General features: G+C 50.0%; 1 protein-coding gene across 1 annotated transcript in view; it reads right to left on the bottom strand.

Annotated features, from left to right (window-relative positions):
- The window catches only part of SLC25A43 (solute carrier family 25 member 43), a gene marked incomplete at its 5' end in the record, with an annotated part of 38,009 nt that extends 23,002 nt beyond the window's left edge, over positions 1 to 15,007 (bottom strand). Inside the window, 3 exons of the mRNA XM_080795777.1 lie at positions 3,275 to 3,447; positions 6,503 to 6,744; positions 14,733 to 15,007. Of these exons, the coding sequence (XP_080651903.1) occupies positions 3,275 to 3,447; positions 6,503 to 6,744; positions 14,733 to 15,007 (690 nt within the window). The remainder of the gene's footprint in view (positions 1 to 3,274; positions 3,448 to 6,502; positions 6,745 to 14,732) is intronic.
- Between the last annotated feature and the right edge of the window lie 2,422 nt (positions 15,008 to 17,429).

The following is a 17,429-nucleotide window of genomic DNA, read 5'->3' as shown; positions in this document are numbered from 1 at the left end:
CAAACTGAAGGTGTATTTCGAGAAGGGATTAGGAGCTTGTTAGCTGGACAGAGATCACTGGCCTCAAGGCTGACAATACCCGGAGCGCTCCAAAACGCTCCATTTACTGCAGCGACATCTAATGGCCAGAGGAAGCACTGCATGTTCTCATTGAAAATGCAGCCTGTGGTTCTATCTAGTGAGTTACTTTTATTTTTTATTTTTTTAAAAGATCTTATTTATTTATTTGACAGAGAGAGATCACAAGTAGGCAGAGCGGCAGGCAGAGGGAGAGGGAAAAGCAGGCTCTCCGTTGAGCAGGGAGCCCGATGCGGGACTTGATCCCAGGACCCTAGGATCATGACCTGAGCTGAAGGCAGCCACTTAACCGACTGAGCCACCCAAGCACCTGAGTTACTTTTTTTTTTTTTTAAAGTAGGGTGGACAAGGTATTATTATATTTATTAACGTCTGTAAAATCACACTTGGCCGCCACCCTAAGAATTCACTTCATATCACCCTTTGGATGATATTTATGATGTTATTCATAATTGGATGCTGATCATATTTTATGAAAACCATGTAATTAGCTCTTTGGGATTTTTTAAAAAAAGATTTTATTTATTTATTTGACAGAGAGGGACACAGCGAGAGGGAACAGAAGCAGGGGGAGTGGGAGAGGGAGAAGCAGGCTCCCTGCCGAGCAGGGAGCCCAATTCGGGGCTCGATCCCAGGACCCTGGGATCGTGACCTGAGCTGAAGGCAGACGCTTAATGACTGAGCCACCCAGATGCCCCGGGATTTTTTTTTATAACCATCATGACTTTGCATTTATTTTAAAGCTTGTTGTTGAAGCTATGAGTATCTATTGCAAGAAGGTTTCCATACCAGGGAAGAGATGATCAAGTTTACTCCCAAATACTCACTTCTAGGGTATCTTACTCCAGTTTATAGTAGAATGTTGTGGTTAAAAAAAAATTGAAAAGTGATATTAATCATTGCTGATGATTGCTGAGGAGATGAACCACTCCCTCACAGGTGGTGCAAGTGTAAACTTATATATAGCATTTCTGGGGTGCACAGTTCATTGAGAGCCTCAGAATTATATTTATCTTTTTTAAAATTTATTTTAAGTGGGCTCCATGCTGGGCGAACTCATACCTTGAGATCAAGACCTGAGCTGGGATCAAGAGTCAGATGCTTCGGGGAGCCTGGGTGGCTTAGTCGGTTAAGGGGCTGCCTTCGGCTCAGGTCATGATCCTGTAGTCCCAGATTGAGCCCCGCATTGGGCTACTTCTCCCTGTGACCTTCCCCGCTCTTGTGCTCTCTCACACACTTTCTCTCTCAAATAAATAAATAAAGTCTTAAAAAAAAAAAGTCAGATGCTTAACCGACTGAGTCATCCAGGTGTCCCAGAACTCTTTTTATCTTGTGACCTCTAAGTCCATTTGTAGGAATAGAGCTGAAGGGTGCCATCACAGATGTGAAAAAAAAAATACAAGGGTTTTCACTGCAATGTTATCATACTGATGAATTAGAAATAGCCTAAATATTTAAAAACTGAAAAATTGTTATTTATGGCACAGTGGAGGCAGAGATGGATGTTATGCAGCCACAAACCGAGGAATGCTTAGGGCAACTAGAAGCTAGCAGAGACAAGGAAGCAACCTCCCCTACAGACTTCAAATGGGGCACGGTCCTGCCAACACCCCCGTGTTAAAATTCAAGCCAGCAGCACTTTGTGAGAAGAAATCATTTTTTTTTTAAATACCATGGGACATCCATACTGCGGATTATTACGTGAAAATCTAAAAAGATATTCTCAATACTTGATGGCCTGGGGCAATAGTGGAAATAAATAGGATACTAATTTTTATATACGGTGGGAACACAATTTTGAAAACAACAAACCCTTCCATAGACATGTATCTCACATATTCATGCACATACATATGTACCTGTTCACACATACAGGCATACAGAGAAACTATTAATCATTGTGCATAGGTGTTGGGTTTATAAGTAATTTTTTTAAAGATTTTTTATTTACTAACTTGACAGACAGAGATCACAAGTAGGAAGAGAGGCAGGCAGAGAGAGAGTAGGAAGCAGGCTCTCCCCTGAGCAGAGAGCCCGACTCTGGGCTCGATCCCGGGACCCCGAGATCATGACCCAAGCCGAAGGCAGAGGCTTAACCCACTGAGCCACCCAAACGCCCCAATTATTTTATTTTTTATACCTTTCTGTGTGTCCCAAATTTTCTATAATCTATGTGCATTACTTCTTTTTATTGTGGTAAAACATTCATAGTGCACTTGATATTAGCCAAAAGGCCCAGAAGTGATTGTGGTAAAACATTTGTAACATAAAACTGACCATTTTAAGAGTATGCACATTACTTTTAAAATTAGGAATAATGGGGGTGCCTGGGTGGCTCAGTCAGTTAAGAGTCTGCCTTTGTGGTGCTCAGGTCATGATCCCAGGGTCCTGGGATGGAGCCCCACATGGGACTCTGCTCAGTGGGGAGCCTGCTTCTCCCTCTCCCTCTGCCCCTCCCCACCAATCATGCTGTCTTGAGGTCTCTCTCTCTCTCAAATAAATAAAATCTTAAAAAATTGGGAATAACGGTTTTTGTGAATAGATGTGCACTAAGCAGGTGCTAAACTTACATCTACATTATAATTACAATAATGTGACCATCATTTGTTTGGACCAAGGACAGGAAACGAATACAACCTGGAGTGATGAAGTGAGATGGGTGGGGGGCAGAAGAGTTGGGAGGTCATTGTGATGTGTTAATTGTTCTGAAGGCACTTTTTCTTTATGGGTTGAGATCAGCCCTTTCAGACTTTTCAGTGCTGAGGAAGGTGAGGCCCAAGTCTAGCTGAGAAAGCTGCACGGAGAAGCCAGGGGTAACCGAGCCAGCAGAGAGACAAGTTAGAGAGTTAGAGTCTCTTTCACTGAGACAGCTTTAAGGAAGAGAGGAAAGAAAAGTGGGCTTCATCTGGAGGCTTCGTCAAAGACCTAAAAAAGCAGAGTATGGGAACAGGGAGGCTGCTTGGGCTCGAGCCAGCAGCCTCGAGTTTAGAAGCAGAAATGCCAATGGAGTGTGTGTGTGTGTGTGTGTGTGTGTGTGTGTTGGGGGGGGTTGCATCGTATTTGTGTGAGCCTTCACGAGCTCCCTGGAAACCTGGCATCACCCACGGTCACTGTACTTTGCAGCCGCTCCCGGCCCCAAGCACAGCAAGGCATCCCTCCTACCTGATGTCCCCTGCTCCCCCAAATAACTCCTCACCTGCATCTTTCTCTTCACTGTGTCGAAAGGAAAGGAGAGCGTCTGGGTTACGGCAGCGGCCAGGCAGACATTGACGAAGTTCTGGAGGGGTGAGAACCGATCTCGGGGTCCATTCCAGAGTTTCTCCAGGTTCATGTAAACTAGAAGGGAGCCAGCAGAGAAGGGCAGAGCGCCTGCAGAAAGAAGGCCAGAAAGAGGCTGCTGCTGTCTCCAGCACCGCTGGCTTGAGAGCACAAACGCCTGTGGGGAATCCCAGGCAAGTAAACAGGACTGGCTCCCGGCTCGTCAAAAGCACTCCAGCCAGAGCTGCCCGAAGCAGCTTTTCTTCGGGGACAATAATGTGCTCCCTCTCCATAGGGGGTGTGTTATCTGTCAAAATGCATCAAACAGTTCACTCAAGGTTGGCGCACTTTGCTGTATGCAAATTTTACTTTACAAAGAACCACAAACAAATGTGGAACTCTAGTTTGGGAGACACGTGTTGAACGGTGGAGGGGTGGAGGGCATTGATGTCGGCAAATTATGTGGAAGTCATCCAGAAATATGTAAGATGGACCGATGAATGGCCAGACGGATGGACACGTACATGATAAAGCCATGTATTAATTGGAGAGTCCGGATGGTGGGCGTATGGGTGTTTTTGATTCTTGTAACTTTTCCGAGTGTAGTGTCAGAAACTTTTTTAGAAAATAAAATCTTGGCCGGGGGTGGGGGGAGATCACTCTCATAGAGGAAACAGGGAGTGGCACTCCACCAGGTTTCCAAGGCTAGGAGGGACTGGTCTCTGGCTGAGGAGGAGACAGTCTGTGCGAACTAGAAAGCAAGACTGTCCTGGTGAGCGAGGGCACTTGACCTTGCTTTGGGGAATGATGTGGCCATATCAGAGTCCAGGAAAAGATGTCAAGTAGGTAGTGCAGTTTTCAAGAAACTTCCAGAAACTTTGGGAGCTATCTTAAGTTTACAGAGGAGCTAAATTTCTCTGTCGAAATAAGATTTAAGAGAGGCTAGCATCAGAGGCTAGCATCAGCTAACTTTATCTTGAGAAAAAGACAGTATCTATTTAATAAACACATTACAAATGAAATACCAACCCCCCTGTTTACCTTCATTCAGAAAACATTTGTGGGGGCGCCTGGGTGGCTCAGTGGGTTAAGCCTCTGCCTTCGGCTCAGGTCATGATCTCAGGGTTCTGGGATCGAGCCCTGCATCAGGCTCTCTGCTCAGCAGGGAGCCTGCTTCCTCCTCTCTGCCTGCCTCTCTGCCTGCTTGTGATCTCTCTGTCAAATAAATAAATAAAATCTTAAAAAAAAAAAAGAGCTTGCCCCTTGTTCCAGAGCTCTTGATGCTCCTTTGGAAAAAAAAAAAAGAAAAGAAAACATTTGTGGAGTTTATGTGATGTGCTGGGCCCTATGCTGGGTGCTGGGAATACAAAGAGGCATAGGCTGATTCCTGGAGGAGACAGACAGCTGATGTGTGTGCTAACTGGCCAGGGTGGGGTGGCGGTACAAAGTGCTTTAAGCACACAAGGACCAGAGGGATTAATTTTACCTAGGACATCAGGAAGAACTTCACAGAAGAGAAAACTTGCCCACTGGGTCTTGAGGATTGAGCAGGAGTTCACCAGACACTGGGAGAGGGGACAGGCAGTCCAGGCAGAGGGAACAGCAGGTGCAAAGGGAGTGGTGTTTCCAGGAAATTCCAAGTGTTTCTGGACAGCTGGGGCATCAGTGCCGGTGGAGGGATGGCAGGAGGTGAGGGGGGCCGGGCCGACCAGGGCCAGGTATGAGGGATCTGATGGTGTGTCATAAGGAATTCGGGCCCTTCCCTGTATCTCAGGAGTCAGGGAGGGCTGGAACAGAGGACAGAGGAATGAGGGTGGTGAAATGACTGCCTTTGGTTTCAGAAGGTCACCAGGCCCTGGCAGCAGTGCCTGGGACTGGGACCCTGTAGAAACCTCTTGTAAGTGTCTGTGGGAAGCATGAGGATGAGGGCAGAGGGAGTTGGGGAAGGAGGAGAGCGACAGATGGAGAGTGGAGAGGTCAAACTGACAGTACTTGGTGCCGGAAGCCAGAAGCCGGAAGCCACAGCGGAGAGAGGAGAGGAGCTGAAGCAGTTCTAGGTTTCTTCCGGCTTGGGCCACTGGGTGAAAGGCAGGTGGTCGCGTTCTTTAGGGAACCCAGGAGGAGCAGGTGTGAGCCTAACGAGGACGTCGGGTTTAGTCTCGAGCTGGATGTGCCCCGGGAGCAGCAGGTGAAGGTGTCCAATAGCAGGTACTTGTCCTGCCATTGGGAATTGGTAGCAGTCAGTGGTTAAGACAGAGGGCTCTGGGGTTACATCGCTAGGTTCTTCTGCTTCCTACCTGTGTGATCTCGGGCAAGTCCCTCAGTTTCCCTGAGCATCTACTTCCTTGTCTGTAAGCTGAGGCTTCAGTGAGAAACTGTACACCAGGCGTTCAGCATGGTGCGGGGCACAAAGCATGCACCAGTAAATGGTAGTCACTGTTGTTACAGAAGTCGGGAGTCCTTAGAGTATCATGATGCTTGGTTAAGCCACGAGCTTAGCTGAGGCCACCTGGGGTGGGGATGGAGGGTGAAAAGAAAACCAAGGAAGGAGCCCCAAGGGAACAGTGACACGTGGGGGGCTAGCAGCATCAGATGAGCTGGATAAGACAAAGCTGCCAGAGAGCTGGGAAAGACATCCAGGAGTTGGTGGGCTCTTAGAAGCCAGGCTTCTAAGTGGGCTCTTAGAAGCCAGGAGAAGGGGTGGTCAGTCTCATTAGATGCTGCAACAAAGGTCCGATATCAGGTGAGAGTCTGCCGGGTTTGGCAATTGGGGGACTCTGGTGATTTGTGCACGTGTGGTCTTGGCAAAGGTTCCAGAGACCACGGAAGGTATGCTTGCTACCTGGTTGTGCTCACATATGTCTGTGTGCAGGCCGAGTCTCTTTCCTGCAGTCAGATGGGGTGTGTGGGATTATCTTCCTATCAGTTTGGGCTGAGCCACCTTCACTCTCCCTTCCTCCCCTCCCTGGGATGTGACTGGCCAAAGTTAGGAGCGGGGTATATGGCTAAGGAATAGAATGAAGCTAATTGGCTCCACATGGATTGAATCCACAGGACCTTGACCTTAAAAAACCGCATTTAACTGGTTACAAACAAAGGTATACAATATTCATCTATACCAAAGAACACAACCTTTCCTTGGACAAGGTGAAAAGTTCCATCTTACCTAGAACCGTAAGGGAAACCCCTCGATACAGGGCTAGGAACCCTTCCTGTTGATAAACAGTAGAAAAAGCATGGAGGATCCCTCTGTAAGATGGTTCCAGCAAGTTCTGCACAATCAACCGGGTTTTGATGAGGTCTGTAGGGTACGTCACAATGGTGGAAACCATGCCTGCAAGACTCCCAGCCATGATGGAGCTCCACTGGGAAATATGGCCCAGGTCATCCGTGAAGAGTATGACAAACCTAGGAGAAAAAGGAGGAAAAAGCCAAGAGAATCAGCTCTGGATTGTGCCTGAGTGTTCTAAACCACTTCTTACAATATCTCCCAGCATTTGGAAATGTTTTACAAAGTGAAAATTACTATATTAATGTATTAGGATTCACGAATAGCACATTCAATTCAACTATCTTAATAGAATTTTGTGAGCTATAAGGAGATGCCTGACTATGTTCTTTATGTCTACCTTAAGTTCTTCCCACTTCATTTTGAGCATTTCCCCCTTTATCTGTGTAACTGTCAATCCTGGCTTGCCAGTGGGGTATAAATGAATAGGAGTACTTGGTAAATACTGAACTAGAATGTGCTCCTTTGGTTCTCTTGAAACTTAAAAGAAATGAAACTGCATGAAATGATGACTTTGAGCATCCTCAGTAACTAAAGTTTCTTTTTGTTTATTTGTTTTAAAACCCCTATGTCCAACGTGGGGCTTGAACTCACGACCTGAGACCAAGAGTCTCATGCTCTACTGACTGAGCCAGCCAGGCGTCATGCTCCCCCTTCCCTCCCAGTAATTGAGTTTATTTATTTTTATGTTTTAAGATTTTATTTATTTATTTGATAGAGAGAGAGAATATGAGAGAGAGCATGAGATGGGAGAGGTCAGAGGGAGGAGACTCCCCACGGAGCAGGGATCCCAATATGGGGCTTGACCCCCGGACTCCAGGAACATGACCCGAGCTGAAGGCAGATGCTCAACCAACTGAGCCACCCAGCCCCTACCCCCTGCCCCAGTAACTGAGTTTAAAAAATGTCTTGGTTTGGACGCCTGGGTGGCTCAGTTAAGCATCGGGTCATGATCCTAGGTCATGATCCCAGGGTCCCACGGAGCCTGTGTAGGAGTCCCCGCTCAGCAGGGAGTCTGCTTCTCCCTCTCCTCCTTGCTCTGCCCCTCCCCCTTCTTGTGCTCTTTCTCTCTCTCAAATAAATAAATAAATAACATCTTTAAAAATATGGACTGGTTTAACAGTTATAAGGGAAGATGCGGCACCCCTGCTAGTTCCCTGGGAAATGACCAGTACAAACAAGATACCACTTCTCACCCAGCAGACTGGCAAAGATGAAAAAGTCTGACAGTATCAAGTGATGGGCAGGACATGTGGAGATGGGAGTGTTCCCATCTCCGCTGGCAGAAATGTCAGTTGGTCCAGCCCCTTTGTAGTATCTAGCACAACTGAAAGAATGCCTCCTTTCACCCCAGTGATTCCATTTCTAGGTACACATCCTAGAGGAGCTCTTGCCCACGCACATGTGCAGACAATACAACATTGTGTGTTCGTGCGAAAAGTCGGACAACCTAAAAGTCCATTCGTAGGGGAATGGGTAAATTAGAGCAATCGTACAACTACAGCTGCAATGAGCTTGAGGCTGGGTATTCATACGGATAATCCTAAAAGCATAAAGTTGAGCGAAAACAGCAAGCTGCAGGGTGACCTCAGTGTATGACAACCATCTATTTAAATGAAGAAACACACCCATAAAAGCATACCTTGTATTATTTGTGGATGGATATAGCTACGTATTTTAAAATGTGTCAACAGGGATGCCTGGGTGGCTCTACCTTTGGCTCAGATCGTGGTCCCGGGGTTCGAGGATCGAGCCCCTCAGCGGGCTCCCTGCTCAGCGGGGAGTCTGCTTCTCCTTCTGCCTCTCACCCTGCTCTTGTGCTCTCTCAAATAAATGAATAAAATCTTTAAAAAAAATAGAAGAGTATTAAATAGGCCCCCGGGAAGGTGGAGGGGGGAAGGGAATTGGAATGAACGGGACTTCTTTCTCTGGAACCTTTTATTTCTTTGTATTAAAAAAAGATACTCGAGGGGCGCCTGGGTGGCTCAATGGGTTAAAGCCTCTGCCTTCGGCTCGGGTCATGATCCCAGGGTCCTGGGATTGAGCCCTGCATCGGGCTCTCTGCTCAGCCTCTCTGCCTACTTACGATCCCTGTCTGTCAAATAAATAAATAAAATCTTTTGAAAAATTGTTTAAAAAAAAGATACTTGAAGTATCTTTTATGCTGTCTCTCATGCTATTACTTCAGGATGGTGGGTACATGGGCACTCTTCTTTGTGCTTCTTTACAGTGTTATAATGTGGCCAAAAACGGCTTTGGGTGGACTTTTCCAAACACAAGCCAGGAAGACTGTTGCAGTCCCTCTTTTTGGAAGCAGTCAGGACCAATCTCGGCAGAAATTGTTCGAAGGGCACTTTTACATGGTACACATTCCCTGCCCAGGAGGCAAAGGAATTTTACTTCTTGCTGATGAGGACAAAATCAAGAAGGGCTTGGAAACCAGGAAAAATAGTATTTTCTACTAGAGAATGGGATAGGGGAGAGGGAGAGGAATAGTGGGGAGAGGAATAGCGGGGGTTTGAGTAAAAGGAAAATGAACAGGGCTAAGCTAAAAAAAAAAAAGTATTATATCTTTTTCAAGATTTTATTTATTTGAGAGAGCGGGAGAGCACACACAAGTTGGGGAGGGAAGGGTAGAGGGAGAGAGAGAAGCAGACTCCCCACCGAGCAGGGAGCCGGATGTGGGGCTCCATCCCAGGACCCTGGGCTCATGATCTGAGCCGAAGGCAGAAACTTAACGACTGAGCCACCCAGGCACGCTGTATCTTTTCAGACCATCCCCGGTTCTCTGGTTTTCAAGTCTCCCATAAAGAGGTGCATGTCCTGTTCCTTCAGCCTGGCAGCAAGCCGGGGCCCTCTGTGTGATAAATAAGACAAGTGGGTATTCACGTGAAATCATTTAAGGAGTCCTAGGACCATCCCTTTGCTCCCAAGTAAATACTCAGTGATCACAAACATCTCTTTCAAGGGGTACCTGGGCAGCTCAGTTAAGCATCTGCCTTCAGCTCAGGTCATAATCCCAGGGTCCTGGGATCAAGCCCCGAGTCAAGTTCCCCACTCAGCAGGGAGTCTGCTTCTCCCTCTCCCTCTGCCACTGCCCCTGGCCGTTCACTCTCTCTCTCTAATAACTAAAATCTTAAAACAAACAAACAAACAAACAAAAAGATAAAAGCATCTCTTTCAAGCTCTAGGAAAGTCTTCATTTTGTCAAACTATTGTTGACTACTGTTAACTGCATTAATTGAAACAGTCATAAAAGAAAAAAAAACAGTCATGAGTTAACCAGCTACTTCTGAAAGATGCAGGTCACTAAAGCTGGCCCTCGCCAATGGGCCATTGGCCTGTCTCACTGCCTGCACACTTCCTTGTTCCTGCCTTTTCTCTCCCCTGGGGCTAGTCGAGTTGGAGGGGAGCCTGAGGAGGGGCAGGGGAGACAGAGGAAATGGACATGCTTGACCGGCCGGATGGTCTGCAGCCAGTTGGAACAATCCAGATGACGGCGGGAGTCTGAAATGCCAAAGAAACACCATTCCTTCTCATCACCTCGCCCTCTTCCCTATCCCACTTGGCCCCTTCCAGACTCTTTATCGAACTTCTACTATGCACTATGCACCAGACAACTGTGCTCACACTCAGCAGAGGCCCTAACGGAGCTCTACATTCCTGCGAAAGCAGTTGGTGGAGGGGGCAATGGGAGAGGAACTAAGCCCTGGGTTCTCGGAACAACTTGATGGATGAGGAATAGGAACACTGTCTCATGGCAAGTTGGTTTATAAAGTCGGGTCTTACTATCAAATAGACAAAATTCCAAAGAACCAAAGCAAGTCCTTTCTTCTCACTCTTATCATCCGGTAGAGACAAGGACCACCAACCCTTCCCCTGGGAACTGCAGAGTCAAAGCAGGTGACCCCTAACAGGCCATCAGTGATGTCATCCTGCCCCGCCCCACCCTTTCAGCTCTTGTCTGATTGGCTGGGGCAGCAGTGTTCCCCTTTCTGCTCTTCCCCGCCCCCGCCCCCATGCACAGAAGCTTTTCCCAGAAAGACTGGCTAAGCTGGTGAACAGCAGTAACCCCTTCCTTTCAGCCACAGGCTATCACACACCCTCCTGTCCCGCCCCCACCCCGGGTATCCGGAGTTAGAACTGCCACCCAGCTGAACACGAGCTCCTGGGGTGGTTATACAGTAAGAAAGTGGGGCTGGTTCCGAACTATTCCAGAGCTGCAGGGACACCAACCAATGTTTATACAGCTCGACAAGCAGTTGTCCAGTAAAGCTGGAGGAAGATCCACTGGTCGATGGATCTGACAGCCAGCCGCTGTGTTCCGCACTATTTATCGCCAGGGCCCAGCTCCTAATAGACTCTACCCAGTGGACTTTTGATCATAAATCCAAGGGAGCAGACTATCAGCATCGCAATGGTGGGCAGAGCCCTGGACTAAGAAGCCAGAAGACCCGTTTCCAGTTCCAGCTCTGCCACTAATTCTCTTTGGGGACAAGTCAATTAATCACTCCATTTCCTGAACATTCTCCATGTTTACGCTTTGTTCAAACCCCCGATCCTAGGCTGTATACCATTACCCTCAGCCAACTGTTTCTGCAAACTCACAGCCAGAAAAGAGTAGAGATGAGTCAGTGTAAGGATGGACCAAAGGTATCATCTGTGTGTAGGAAGGCTAGCACCATGATTAGCCAACCACTTTGCTTTCTATGCCTAGCCATTCAGTGAAATACGCCCTTATAGTTTCCAGGAGGAAAATAATCTCACAGGAAACATTATTAGCAAACTTAGACCTGGGAACTCTCTCTTTCTTCCTCTCCCGGTGACCAGCCACCAGTCTGTGTCAGGTGCCCGCAGCTGCCACATGGACCAGTGCAACAGGTTCCTAACTGGCCCAGCCACCCCTGGTCTTCCTCCTCTCTAGTCATCGTACCCTGCCACCAAGTGACATAATTCCCGTTGAGTTGTTCTAATCATCACCTCCCTCCCCCACCACCTCCTCAAAAATCTCCCACAGCTAACATTGGCCACACTGAACGAAGTCCAAAGTCCTTAACCTGGCCCTCTGAGATCGCATTCCAACCTGCTTTTCTGGCTGGACTTCCCAATGCTGCTGTAGACACACCCTGTGTTCCAGTCCTGCCGCATGCCTGCCCACCTCTGTGCCTTGGCTCATGACGTTACCTATAATCTTTCTATCTTTCTCTCCATCTGTGCCCAGCAAACTCCTACGCATTCCCCCCAGACCAAACCCAGGTGGTTTTTCTCCTCTGTGAGGTCCTCACATCTTCTCTTCCTCATCAGAAGTGTGAACCTGTTTTCTTTTAAAGATTTCATTTCTGGGGCACCTGTGTGGCTTAAGTTGGTTGGGCGTCTGCCTTTTCAGCTCAGGTCATGATCCTGGAGTCTCAGGATCGAGCACGGCATCGGCATCGGGCTCCCTGCTCAGCGGGGAGTCTGTTTCTCCCTCTGCCCCTCACCCCACTTGTGTTCTCTCTCTCCCTCTCTCAAATAAATGAATCAAATCTTTAAAAAAAAAATAAAGATTTCATTTTTAAGTAATCTCTACACCTAATGTGGGGCTCGAACTCACAACCCCGAGATCAAGAGCTGCATGCTGTACTGATTGAGCCAGCCAGGCGTCCCAGAAACGTGGATTTCTGTAGCACTCAGCCACACGCTATGGACACAATAATCTTCCGTTCTTCGTTCCTCTGTAGGCCCTGGGGCCCCGGGAACACGCCCCTTTCATCCCAGCAGGTACTTAAGGAGGCCTGGCTATATTAGTTCCAAATGAACACAGAAAGAGACGCAGCAGGGTGTAGCAGAGTCATGGATTTGGAGGCAGAAGGTCAGCTGATGGGGCTCTCAGCCCTATCACTGAGGAATGGTGGGGTCAGTCTGAGCCCAATTCTGTATCTGGAAAATGGGCACAATACTTCCCACCCAATGGACCTTACCGAAATCCAATGTTGTACACACACCCACTCAAGGGTAACTAAGCGGTGATGGCTATACTGATCAGCTTGATTGCGGTGATCATTTCACCATGTATATGCACGTCAAAAGATCAAGTTTTACCCCTTAAATATATACTTTTTTAAAAAATAGGTCAAGGATATCTCAATTAGGCTGTTAACAAAACCGAATGATGTATATATACTAGGTGGTGTCGGGGCCAAGGGCAGGCCTCCCCGTGATGGGCAACAATAGTGTGGTGGAGATTATCTTGAGCAGAAAACAATCAAGGCCCAAGACTCGGGCAGAAACTCTGACCTCCCCCACAACAGCTTGAAAAGCCTTTAGAGGACCTGCTCCAGGAAGACAACGATGACCATCAATAAGGCAAGAATTAGGGGTGGCAGGGAGGGGTTTAGCAAAGAAGGTTAAAATTCCTCTCTGTGGGGTACCTGGGTGGCTCAGTGGGTTAAAGCCTCTGCCTTCGGCTCAGGTCGTGATCCCAGGGTCCTGGGATCGGGCCGCATCGGGCTCTCTGCTCAGCAGGGAGCCTGCTTCCCTTCCTCTCTCTCTGCCTGCCTCTCTGCCTACTTTTGATCTCTGTCTGTCAAATAAAAAAAAAAAAATTCCTCTCTGTTCCCTCTTTCGAGTGGCCCAGCCAACACTTACCAAACATTTGCTCTCTTTCATCCTGCTGCGATTTGCATTCCTTGCCTTTGAAGTCCCAGACCCCTACCTCCTCCTCCTTCTCTCAGAAGGACACCTACACCTCCTTTTGCCTGCCTTGGGAAACTCATGTGTGTGTGGATTGCCCACGCGGAGGAAATGAAGTTTGATTTTCTCCCGGGAGCCTGTCTCACGTCCATTGAATTCTTCGTCCGACTAGAAGAAGAACCTTGGACAGAGGAAAAGGTCTTCCTCTCAGGGGGTGATTACCCGACCAGCCACAATACTGAAACCCTCCGGTAAAGTTTGGCCTCCTAATCCTCGGCCTACATTCCAATGGCAGATTTCCATACCACCTTGTGGAGAGAACTGTTTACAGACACCAAGCCAGCTGTTGCTGAGGAGGAAAGAGAGCCTGGAGACAAATGCCTCAGGATCTCCCTACCTTTCCTCCTCAGGGGCAGAGAAGGGAACTCCTCCCCAGCCTAGGTGACATGTGGGCTGGCCAAGAGGACTCAAGTGAGAAGGAAAATTCCATCCAGCTTGTGAGTTGCCTGGTGAACCTTCCAGCACCAATGGTGAGAATCCTGACTGAGCCTCCAAGGGTTCAACTAGGTGGTGAAGACTGTGCGCTGTTTGTCTAATTCAAAGCCAAGGCCAGTCCTCAGAGTTGGCACTGTGCCCACGGAATGAGGCACACAGGGACCCTCCCCTCAAGTCAGAAACATCCTCTCTTCCTGAAGCTCCATCAGTACCATTTCATTCTTCTAGGCTTGTTTCAGTGAAAATGCAAATATCTCTGAGCTCTGAGGGACCTTTGAAGACTCATCTGGCATTTGCATGTTTAGATAGCTTCGGAAGAAGCAGCTGTTGTTGGAAGAACGTGAAAAATGCTCAAAGAATGAGGCCAGTGGGCAGAGGGTGGGGTGAGGCAGTAAGTTGGGGGACCTCTGTTGGGCCCTAAAGGCCAAGCTTCATTGGTGGTGGGGGGGATGGGTTGCCCACCCCCACCCCCTCCCGCCAAGCACTTTCCCCTGCGGCTTAGGCACAATTACACACACACACACACACACACACACACACCCCTTCCGAACGGTCTCTATCCTGAGGCAGCCAAGGCAACATTTCCAAGTTAGTGGAGGGTGGGAATGGGCAGGAAGCCGTCCCTCCTGAGAGGTCTTCATTCCTTCCCTCCCCCAATCTCCTTTTGCCCCATTCCTCCTCCTCGTCGGTCCAACTCCAGGGAGCCTCTCTGCGCCGGGGGCTGCGCTCCGCAGAACTGTACCTGGCGGGCGGGGGAGCCCCGCAGTGCACCCCAGGGGACTGCCCCGAGGAGCTCCCGCGCGATCCGGAAGGAGGCCGCGGCTTGCCGCGAGGCGCCCCCCGCCCCGAGGCCGAGCCCGGGAAGCAGGGCGGTGTCGCCCCCTCCCCGTGGCGTTCCCCCCCCCCGGGCCCGCCCCGCCGCGCCGCGCCCGGCTCTTACTTGCGGTAGGCGGCGAGCTGCACGGCGCTGCAGGGGAAGAGGCGCAGGCACGCCACCGCGTTCCCCTTCCACAGGGCCCGGGGCCCCTCGGCGCGCCACACCCGGAGCCCCGCGGCCCACGGCCCCCGGGCCTGGCCCCGCGCGGCGCCGACCTGGGCCAGCACCGTGGCGAGCTCGAGCGGCGCGGTGAGGCTGAGGCTGAGCGCCCCCGCCACGCCCGCGCACAGCAGCCGCTGGCCGCCCGTCAGCCGGCCGTCCCGCCGCCACGTCGCCATCGCGCCCCGGCCGCCCGGGCCCGGCACCCCCGCTCCCCACCCCGACCCCGGGGGACCGCGTGGCTCGGGCCTGCGGCTCCCGGCGGGCTCCCGGCGGACGGCCCGGCGCAGCGCGCGGCTCGGGGCCCCGCCCGGCGTGGGGCGGGCCGCGGCCGGATCGGGAAGCCGGCTGCTCGCCCGCCCGCGGGCTTCGGGGTTGGGGTTGGGGCTGGGGAGGCCGCCCCGGGGCCGAGGCCGCGCCCTTCCCCTGGGCTCTGCGGCGGGCGGCGTTCTGTGTGCCCTGGAGAATTCCAGGCCCCGCAGGCTCTGCTTCTGGCTTCCCGTGCCTTCCGCGCTCCCCGACCCCCCGCCGCCTCCCCTCTCTTGTTTACCAGCCCCCCCCTTCTCTCCTTCCACATTCCACCCCTGGCCTGGGCTCTCCTCCCTCTGATCTCTTTTGTTCTGCCCCAAGAAGCGGCCCAGCCGTGCCAAGTGCGCAGGGCAGGAGGGGAAAAGAAACCTCTCACACCGCGGCACCTATCACACTTGTCCAGCGTTGGGCTTCCCGTGCGTGAGCTCACTGAACCCTCAAGAGAGCCCTTAATGGGCATGTCCTCAGCTACTGCCCTCCTTTGGAGAGGCTCTGGCGGTGGTCTGGACCCTGGAACGTGCCTTGGCATCTTGGCAGCTCACCAGCTGTGTGACCTTGGGGGAGGTCACTCCAACCCCTCTCTGTGCCTCAGTTGCTTCATCTATAGTTTCTTCCTCTAGGGGTTGTTGTGAGGATTAAATGACCAGTGACACAGGTCAGCCCCAGCAAAAATTTCCGGTCCCCTTCCAGGGCCTTCTAGACTGATTAAGAATCAGATTGACAGGAGGCAGATGAACAGGAGAAAATCAAATGGAATTTTATACACACGGGGAATCCACACAGACAGTGAACATTTCAAGGACAGTCAGGCAGATAAGGTATCGGGGTCATCCCGAACTAAAGGACAGGTGGGGAGGGGTTTGGGACTTCACAGAGGAATGCGCTTCCGGAACAATGAAAAGTAGAGCAGATGTCTGGCGCTGAGATGTGTGCCCTGCCAGACAGATGTGTCGCTCAGATAAAATTGATTTCTGGTCATAACCCTTATTCTGGAAAAGACCCCCCAGTGCAGATTCTTCTGTGCAGTTAAGGGAGGGGCAAACCCATCTTGGGGCAGCCGGCCCGTGGCCCCTCCAGCACTATGTCCGTAGCTCTGATTAGATACTATTTTTCAGAAGAGGAAGGCAAGACAGATAGCTTGGCTTACCCTAGGTCAAAGCTGCAAGGGGCAATCGGGATTCAAATCTAGGTTGATTTTACACCAACCAGCGGCTGCGCTACACATCCCCTGTGACTGCAGAATGTAACTAAAGCAGGGACCTTCTCAGTGGCCCTGTCAGCTTAAGAGGACAGCGGAGGCAAAGAAGGGCTGAGAGTCATTTGGCCAGAGTCCAAGAAGAATTTTGTTAAGTGAAATAGAATTCCAAGTGTCTCCCTGTCTCTGTTTTTGAAAAATCACCTTGATAGTAACAGTGCAAGGGAAAGGGGCCGTGAGCAGTCTGTGACGGTGAGACACCCCAGGCGCACGGTTGCTTTGAGGCTTATCTGGTTATTTCCTCCAACTAACACACAGGACGATAAAGGAACCTTCTCTAGAAGGCGTCCCAGGGCCCAGATTCACAGGACTGGTTCTGACTCCGGATGCCTTGCTCTGCTTTCAAACATTGGAGAATGCTGACTTTTCATACTTCGTGACTTCTGTCTTGCTGTCAGTGGACATCCCAGCTGAGGGAGGTTGGAGAAAGGAGGCTCGTGACTGTGGACTTGAAGAGGCCTTGAACTGGAACCTGGGGCCAACAGTAACGGGACCTTCAGGTAGCACTTTGTCCTAAAGCTCCTTTCGCCCTGAGAATGGAAAAGTTGATGCAGCTACCCCATTGTACGGAGATTGGCTCAAGTCCCTTGTTTTCCTTTTGTTGCAAGGCAGCCTGTGTGAGGGGGTTCACTGCCCCCATCCTGGGGACCCAGTATGGACATGCTTTTCTGTCCCGCATGAATAAGATTGTTCCGGTGAACCAGAGGCAAGAACCATTTTTACTTTTCACAGCTGCGGGCCAGGAGAAATCAGGAGCTGGTGGTTTAAAGTAAAAATGTATATATTTGTTTTGCTACAGGTTCAACAGTGAAAATGAGTAACAGGGAAGTGTATAGTTATTGCCTTCTGTCTTTTCCTAGCAGGGCGCTAACGGAATGAGGTGTGTTCCTATTCTCAGCGAGAGCCTCATTTATTTGCTAACCATAGAGAACATTATGTATATTGATCTTAAACATAAATCACTTCCTGAGCATGTCCCGTATTTAGACGATGCCTTGGGGACTCAGGCTAACTTTAACTGCTTCTTTTGCACACTT

The sequence above is a fragment of the Martes martes genome (assembly GCF_963455335.1).
Source record: "Martes martes genome assembly, chromosome: X".
NCBI classification, from domain to species: domain Eukaryota; kingdom Metazoa; phylum Chordata; class Mammalia; order Carnivora; family Mustelidae; genus Martes; species Martes martes.
Note: the sequence above shows the minus strand (reverse complement) of the source record. Positions and strands in the feature narration are given on the sequence as shown.